This window comes from Thunnus maccoyii, chromosome 14 (genome assembly GCF_910596095.1).
Source record: "Thunnus maccoyii chromosome 14, fThuMac1.1, whole genome shotgun sequence".
NCBI classification, from domain to species: Eukaryota; Metazoa; Chordata; class Actinopteri; order Scombriformes; family Scombridae; genus Thunnus; species Thunnus maccoyii.
The window spans coordinates 20371556-20380106 of record NC_056546.1 but is presented as its reverse complement, the minus strand read 5'-3'; the positions used below and the strand labels follow the sequence as shown (position 1 = coordinate 20380106).

Here is an 8551-nt window from a genome sequence, read left to right as displayed (position 1 = left end):
CACAAATTCTAGGCTACAAATTATTGTTGACACAACAGTGAGATAATCTCTTTAAATCTGAAAATGAAAATGCAATATACATTATACATCCTGAATACTGCAGTCATCTTATCTGTCACTTTGCTGTGTTTGTTTGTTTTCAGGATTATTTATAAAAGTGGAAGTTAACATCTAAATGTTTACCTAGGAACACATTTAGGTGTAAAGACAAGGTCTTACTGTTTCAAAAGATAGTAATAATGCTTCAGTTTTATAGACGTGGTTGTTCATATGTCCCTACTGATGAAACTGGTGAATCCTTTGGCCACAGGGGGAGGAACATCTCTTCATCATCTTTTAATCTGTGCACACAATTTAATATGAATGAAATCACCAGTGTCTCTCTGGTCTTTGGTAGAGGGGAGATAGAAGTATCTTATCACAGTTTACCTTGAAGTCAGTCACGTTTTAAATTCCTTAATCAAACATGAAAAGGTGTACTCTCCTATAAAGGTAATATTGCACATTTAACTCTAGTCAATCAACTTAAATGAGGATTAGAGTGTTCAATTGATCCAGAGGGTTTACAAGCAGATGCGTTCCATGGAAATTGGTCAATTTCAGGATAACCTCACAAATAATTCCCAGTTTAAATATAATATTTACATTATACCTACTGTAAAAGAAGATACCAGTAATATTCAGCTATCAATGGCAAAAACAGATGTTTAACAATGTCCGATTTTACTCTGTGTAATACTGTTTCTCAGCAGTGTGTCTAACGTAGAGCTCAGCAGACTCTAAGTGGCACATGGGTCACTTGATAAGAAGTTGGTTATCAGGTGGCTGCGATTCCCCTCTGTACAGTTAAAGGATGAAGCACTGATGCAGCTACATCAACGAACTGAAGCATCAAAAGAGACTCTGAGGAAGCCAAATATCTAAATACGCAGCCATCGTTGGATATTTCAGCTGCTGTGTGTTCGCACGTTTTGCAGACAGTACAACAATGTGGACGTCGCTGCCGTTGTTCTTGTTCCTATCTGGTTTGTTCTTCTGTGGATTCAAATGCGCTTCGGTTTTCGCCTGCCCGAGGATCTGTTGCTGTTTTCTCAATACAATCAAATGCAACAATGTGACAGAGGAGGCTGCTCTGATGAAGGGTTACCGGCTTAAAAGACTGTAAGTTCACTACTGAGATGGGTTTGCGAATATGGTAAAGATTTCCAAGTGGTTGCCACTGTATATATTTATAGAGACCTGTAGTTACTAAATGATTAGGGAAGCATGTTAGTTTGCTGATATAATTTTTGCAGAGATAATTCATTTCAAAATGTTTTTTTCATGCAATGAATTCACCCTGCTAGATTATCATGTGCGTATTTACGCATGGAGCCATGATCCACCTGGAACGCACTCGCTTGGTGACACGTTGAAATGCGCTCATATTTAAGTTGAATGCGTAGCTGCTTAAATGATTTCCGTGTGACAGTATTTCACATTTCACATATTTAGCATTTTATCATATTTCAAGAATTCAATGTGATTGCTTCTCATTTGTCATTGCCTCTATGTTCGCATAAGGTAGCAGACAAGTCCTTTGAGAGTTAAAGCGTAGTGCAATAACCTTCTTTTAGCAAGCAATGACTGTACTTTGTTAATTTGTAAGATAATTCTCCAAGATACTCTTTCAAGTTTTGAGAGAAGTGTTTGTCAGGTCTGTTTGTTATTTCCAACCTAAAGTGAGACTGGCTGCTTAACCCTGCATGACAACTTCATCCATCCAGGTGGAAGCATTCATCCGCTCTTTCAGTATAAATACATATGTATCATACCGTGTATGCAGATTGTGTTGTATGCTTTATCTTTCTGTTAATGACCGTTGATTGCCTATTGTAGTCAGTGAAACCTCATAACTACAAAACTTATGAGATCTGTAGCTTTAAGTGTCTTTGAGTATGTAGAAAAGCACCCTGAACATAAAATGTATTACTCCTACTATAATATCATTCAGATGGATTTTGAAAACATTAACATAAAAATTCTGGATGCATGGCAGACAGAAGTGCATCAACTTCTAAGTAATGTTTATATTTTCTATTTCATGCTGTACCTCACTAAGCAAAGTACATCACACCCTGTTGTCTGAAAACAGAGAGCCCTGCATGTGTGCAACTTAATTACCTGTAAAGAAAATGTCAAGTTGATCTCACACGGTCAAGTACACAGTGCATCCTCTTGGTTTATAGGGTTTCATGGGCATCAGGACTCCCTGTTAGAGTTCACCAGACTGTCAAAAGCCTTGAAGGTGGGGAATCTTGACCTCTCCTCTGGTAAATCACAGAACCTTGAGTCTCTCCTGATAAGTGTGTGAATGCCGAGGCCAGCAGCCTCATGCATGTGTCAAACTACGACGCCAACACCTCATACACACATACTGCTGAACCCCAGTGACAATGCTTTGCTGTTTTGCCAAAACTGTAAATGAGCAGAATCTTTGAGTGTTTTTATTTGTTTTATCACATGAACTGCACATGTAGCAGTTGGAATAGATATAAGGAGAGACTGGATGGCTGAACTTTAGAAGTCAGAGATTTTATTTCAAAGTGAATATATAGTATATTTTGATGGCAAAGAGGTTAAATTTCCCTTTAAAGTGTCTGTATTTGTCTGCAGATGATTTCATGTGCTCCAAAAATACTCTGAAATACTGAAATGAAATGTACCTCTCACTTTCCTTTTTTCAGGTTTCTCTATGATTTGTCTTTACACACCATTTCAAGCCATTCTTTTGAGGGTTTGAAGGAAGTCCAGCAGATGTAAGTATTATGACTAATTTTGACATTTTATTATTACTGTTATGAGGATCAATGATAGCAAAGCATCCAACAAATGATGGGAATCTGAATTTGTGCTATTCTATGGTCGGATTTAGGATTACATACGTTTTTCATGGTTCAAAAGGTGAAAATTTGTACTTTCACATTTAATTTTCATTATTTTTAATACATGCTGAATGTGTGAATTTACATCCTCCCACATTATTCACTGGATTAGTCAACCAACTGTACAGATTGTGTGAAACCTTTTTAGAGCTGAAATAAAAATGGATGCAATGCAGATTCCCCAATGAGCGCAATATAACAGAGTAAGAAAAGAGGTATGCAGATCGTCACATACAATATTTGTATCATTAACTTTGTGTTTTTGCTGCTTTGCGCCATTAATGAATAAGATTAGGTTTCAGAACATGTAAGTCTTGATGGTTGAAGACAGTTTTACACAGAACAGCTAACCATCCTTTCTTTCAGTGTTACAATTTGAAGGTAAATGTTCTTTGGATGAACTTCATTGCTTTGATTCTGTTCTATAGTGAGATTTCTCAGAGTGTAAACCTGGAAACCATTGAGACTTTAGCATTTAACAACCTTCTCAACCTCTCAGAAATGTAAGTTCTTTCTTGGATTTTTTGAAATAATGAAAGCAACGATCACTGCAATGCAGCACAGTTTTAACTGATGTTTTATATGTTTGCAGCTCAATAAAGAACACAAAGAGTCTGATGCATATTGAACGAAGGACGTTTAACAACCTTCCCAAACTGCGCTACTTGTAAGAGACCTTCATATATTACAATTAATATTTTTTTATTTAAGATTTGAATGTGTTTTCAAAGTCCATACACTTGAGCAATGAGCATTACTCGTTTCATTTTAACTAATATGAAAACAGTGTTAGACACATAGTTCTCCAAAATGTTACTGTATGACACATGTTTTCTTTTGCATCAACAGGAGCATCTCAAATACTGGGATAACAATTTTTCCTGACATCACATCTATCAATTCTCTTGAATCAGAGTTTGTCTTGTAAGTTAATCTTTTACTAAAGACTCAAGAAATATAACAAAACAGAGCTCATCACGTAAACAAATTACATTTTGAGTTCTTCTTTAGTTCGATTTGCTCAGGATTTGTTCTGTTATTCAGGGATATCTGTGACAACCTCTATCTAAAGCAAGTACCTCCAAACGCTTTCACTGGAATGACAACGGAATATGTCATAATGTAAGTGACCAAGAAATTCATTGTAACTTCTTTACTCTGTCAGTTATTTGGAAATAATTGTTAGTCAGCTGTTGAGACACAGATTCTTGTACTTTGAACTTAATAATCTTGTGACTGTTAAAATTGCAGGAACCTGTACAACAACGGCTTCAGAGAAATACATGACCTCGCCTTCAATGGGACAAAGATAGATAAACTGTATTTTCTCAAGTTCCTGTTTTTAAATTGAACAAGTTTATGCACTCACATCATTAAACTTTTACTTATTTACCCCACATTCTATTATTTCCAGGGTTTTAAAGAATAATCGAAACCTCAGAGTGATCCACAGAGATGCTTTCAAAGGAGCCACAGGCCCTGGAGTCTTGTAAGTGAATTTCTTAAACCTTGTGGAGGTCACTTAATGCAACCTTTATTTACTTCAATTTATTTGGAAGACATCATTTGTGAAATTTACAGTTTAAAGAAGCTTTTTAAGTCTTGATCATAGGTCTTGATATGTCTGTCAAGACTTGAGAGGTAGTAAACAAGTTAATGCTGCTTAGTAGCTTTTGTTTCGATCATTGAGACATATTACTTAACATGTACTTCTAAGATGCCTACATATACTCTACATATGTATAATAACGATGGGTCAGGGGTTATTCATATATTTTTACTGTAATACTTGCAAAAGTATTTTTACTTTAAATACAAATGCATATATTTAACTAATGTTGATTTCAGTAGAGACTTGACACAATGTCTATGTCTTATGTCTTATGCCATATGACAAAGTAACAGCTTCAAAATTCAAAGCTTTATTGCAATTTGCACAAAGAACAAGTTGTACTGTATAATTAAATTCTTTGATTTCTTTCCTCTCTGACTGCAATCTATGGAATGGAAAAACAAAAAAGTCAGGAAATCAAGGAAGGTAGAACAGGAAAACACAAACAGAACAGCTGAAAGAAAGCTAACAGATAGTATAGCACTTACTAACTGTACCTTAAGTCTTAAGACCTTAAGCCCATTGTGCAGTAGTAGTTAGTGCAAATTGTAAAGTCCGGTGTAAACGGTAACAGTGTACGGTGTTAAAGTTTAAATCTGTACAGTGAGGTGTGGATATGGCAACAGCAAGTTGAATGCGTATATTTGTGGGTGTGGAAACAGCTCAGCTGACTGACTGATGGCTGGATGGGAGATAGTGTGATTTTGACAGACTTTATTCTCTCAGGCAATGTACAGCCAGCACAATGCACACAAAGAGGCCTTTACACTCCCATGCAGTCATGTTCTCATTTGTGTGCTCTGTTATTTTACAGGGACATCTCTGCGACAGCTCTCACTAAGTTACCATCACAGGGACTGGAGTCAGTTCTGGTGTTGATGGCTCAGTCAACATACGCCTTGAAGAGTCTGCCTCCTCTGCAGGGACTGTGGAACCTGCGAGAGGCCTATCTCACCTACAACAGTCACTGCTGTGCGCTGCTGAGCTGGAACATACACAGGTGACTTACTGCAGAAGTAGAGAACATTTAGTATGACACTGTGCATTTTACAGGTTAATCAAATACAGATTTATTATTTACACTAAGCTCTGTCCCACTGCAGGTCTATTTTTTCAGCACACTGAAAGCAGAAACTTATTTAAAGAAGCTACTTACCTGCTTATATAATTATATACAACATATATAGTATATGTGTGTGTGTGATATGAGTTAGCCAGTGCTAATCAAGTAATATTCAAGCAATAGTGGTAATGCATTTTTTGAATGAGCCTTTATTTGGTGTCCTTTCTTTTCTGCAGGGACCTTCCCATTAATCCTGAATGGAATATTGGCTCCACATATTGTGATGAGAGTGATCCATCAGCAAGGTAAAAATTTGATTTGGTTAACTACCTAACAGCATGTTTTCTCATCTTTAACCTGCCTCAGTTCTGTTGAAATTAAACTGTTTCATGACCTTTTCATTTCTTTGGAAAACAGGGTTCAGCATGTGATCGGAGGCTCAGCAGATACACCTCTAGTTATGGACATGCCCTTTTTTTCAGATGTTGACCAGATGTTTGGAGATGTGAATTTCCACTATCCAGAACTGGACTTCTGTCAGACCCAACCAACATTGGTTTGCACACCTGAAGCAGATGCTTTCAATCCCTGTGAGGACATTGCGGGTTTCAGTTTTCTCAGAGTGGCCATTTGGTTTATCAACATACTGGCCATCACAGGCAACCTGACGGTGCTCCTGGTCTTCTTCACCAGCCGGAGCAAGATGACAGTGCCTCGCTTCCTCATGTACCACCTGGCCTTTGCAGACCTCTGCATTGGAATCTACCTTCTGATGATAGCGACTGTAGACCTGCGCACACGTGGCCACTACAGTCAGCATGCTATTGAATGGCAGACAGGGCCTGGCTGTAGTGCTGCAGGCTTCCTGTCCTTGTTTGGTGGGGAGCTGTCAGTGTACACGCTTTCCACCATCACCATAGAGCGCTGGCACACCATCACCAACGCGATGCAGATAGAGCGCCGTCTGGGTCTGGCGCAGGCAGCAACTATAATGGCAGCTGGCTGGCTCATCTGTCTGGGGATGGGGATGCTGCCCCTGGTTGGTATAAGTAGTTACACCAAAGTCAGCATGTGCCTCCCCATGGACATAGAGACTCCCCTGGCTCAGGCCTTCATAATAATTCTCTTGCTTTTCAACGTGGGCGCTTTTGCTGTTGTGTGTGTTTGTTACGTGCTGATCTATCTGGCGGTAAAAAACCCTGAGTTCCCTAGACGAAGTGCTGATACCAAGATTGCAAAGCGCATGGCTGTACTCATCTTCACAGATTTTCTCTGCATGGCACCCATCTCCTTTTTTGCCATCTCTGCTGCCTTCAAGGTTCCCCTAATCACAGTCACCAACTCCAAGATTCTGCTGGTCCTCTTCTTCCCCATAAACTCCTGTGCCAATCCCTTCCTTTACGCTATCTTCACCAAGGCTTTCAGAAAGGACGCATATCAGCTCATGAGTGCCATGGGCTGCTGTAAAAGCAAGGCCAGTATTTATCATATGAAGTCCTACTGCTCAGAAAATGCAATCAAGAGCAATTTGGGAAACAAAAATAAAGGATACCGCACGGGAGTGAGGCTGGCTGCCATGCCACAGCAAAGTCTTCACCTGAAGGAGGAAGGAGAGGTCACCTGAAGGCAACTAGGAGAACTGTTAAAGACAGTTAAAAGGACAAAGGGACAAGAGAAACTGCAGAAAGATGCATGCTGGATTTGGAGGAAATTATTTGGCGATCTATCATGTTGACGTTAATGACACATTTTAACAATTTCATGCTGCATTGTTTGGGATGGTGATATTTTTGTTATAAACTCTGTAAACTATTGAATTGAAAGGAGTGCTGGTGACTCTGGTGACTCATCTGATATCAGTTCAACCCACTGAATGAGTCTTTTTCTTTCTTTTTCTATTTATAACAGAGAAAGCAAAGGTGTAATAATAACATCAACGATTGCTCTGTTCCATTGAGTTTCCTAGATGTTATTAATGTTCCACCTGTGGTTTTCCTGCTTTGACATGTCAAAATGTCAGCTGTGAAAAAAGGCCCATGGAAAAATGACACACACCTACAGAAGAAAAGCTCCAAAACAACAACTAAAATGACCTTGGCTCATTGTTTAGTTACACTGTTTTCAATGTCTAGAATGAACTCTTAATCTCAACATTTAATGAGCTTAATAGAAGTCCTTAAAGTTCTCCAAAAAGTGGAAATTTGAACTATATATGTGTTATTTGACATAACATCTGGGCACAGTCCATCTGCTGAGGGTAATCATGCTGATACCACCAAGCCTCCAGAACTGCTACTAAATGGACCTTGTCATGAGATTGTTCAGTCCTCTCTGAGTGGTCAACTATGATCATCCCAAAGTGTTATTACAATGGAAACCAAAGGCTACCATGGCTTTATGGAAAATATGTTGTTCTTCTTCCTACTGATGATTAACATATTCTGAGGTTGGCTATATATGAAGCTGATTATATATATTTAGATGAAGAATTCAACCACTATGTTATATACTGAGGGTTTCTATGGAAAAGCTCAGTAGCCAAAGTTGACCACGTGGTGGAGGAGTTGGACAGACAACATAACTTGGGTTTTTGTTTTTCTTCTAAGGATTTTTTTATCTTGTAGTTGAGAATACAGGAGATCAACCACCTTGCTATTTTGTTAGTAGGATACATACATCTGCATAATGTTTATTATAAGATAAGATTAAGTAAGTTGTAAGGTCATATTTTGCTGTCTCGAAAATGTATAAGAAAAAAATAAGCCTAATAGGAAAAATGCAATAAAGAACTAGTAATAAAATAAAGAAGTAAAAATGTATTTTAAAAAAATGTATAAACTAATGTAAAAGTTTTCTCTGATTGTATTTTGGTTGTTTTCAGTATGTCGGACAGTTCCTCAGTCCCGCCTCCATGGGATCCCGCCTGTGACGTCGGGAAAAGTGAACTTTTTT

At 38.2% G+C, this 8551-nt stretch overlaps 1 protein-coding gene across 1 annotated transcript; it reads left to right on the top strand.

Moving 5' to 3' along the window:
• The first annotated feature begins 800 nt into the window (after positions 1-800).
• Positions 801-8476, top strand: lhcgr (luteinizing hormone/choriogonadotropin receptor). The gene is made up of 11 exons (XM_042433733.1): positions 801-1161; positions 2727-2798; positions 3353-3427; positions 3517-3591; positions 3774-3848; positions 3969-4046; positions 4176-4244; positions 4339-4413; positions 5351-5536; positions 5836-5904; positions 6017-8476. The coding sequence occupies exons 1-11, from the start codon at positions 989-991 to the stop codon at positions 7221-7223; spliced, it is 2154 nt and encodes a 717-aa protein (XP_042289667.1). The 5' UTR covers positions 801-988; the 3' UTR covers positions 7224-8476.
• The last annotated feature ends 75 nt before the right edge of the window (positions 8477-8551 follow it).

Excerpts from the sequence above, each read along its gene's own strand:
- lhcgr (XM_042433733.1), top strand. The coding sequence starts at position 989 with ATGTGGACGTCGCTGCCGTTGTTCTTGTTCCTATCTGGTTTGTTCTTC. Across the intron at positions 2,799-3,352 it reads TTGAAGGAAGTCCAGCAGAT|TGAGATTTCTCAGAGTGTAA; the intron begins GTAAGTATTATG and ends TCTGTTCTATAG. Across the intron at positions 5,537-5,835 it reads CTGAGCTGGAACATACACAG|GGACCTTCCCATTAATCCTG; the intron begins GTGACTTACTGC and ends TCTTTTCTGCAG.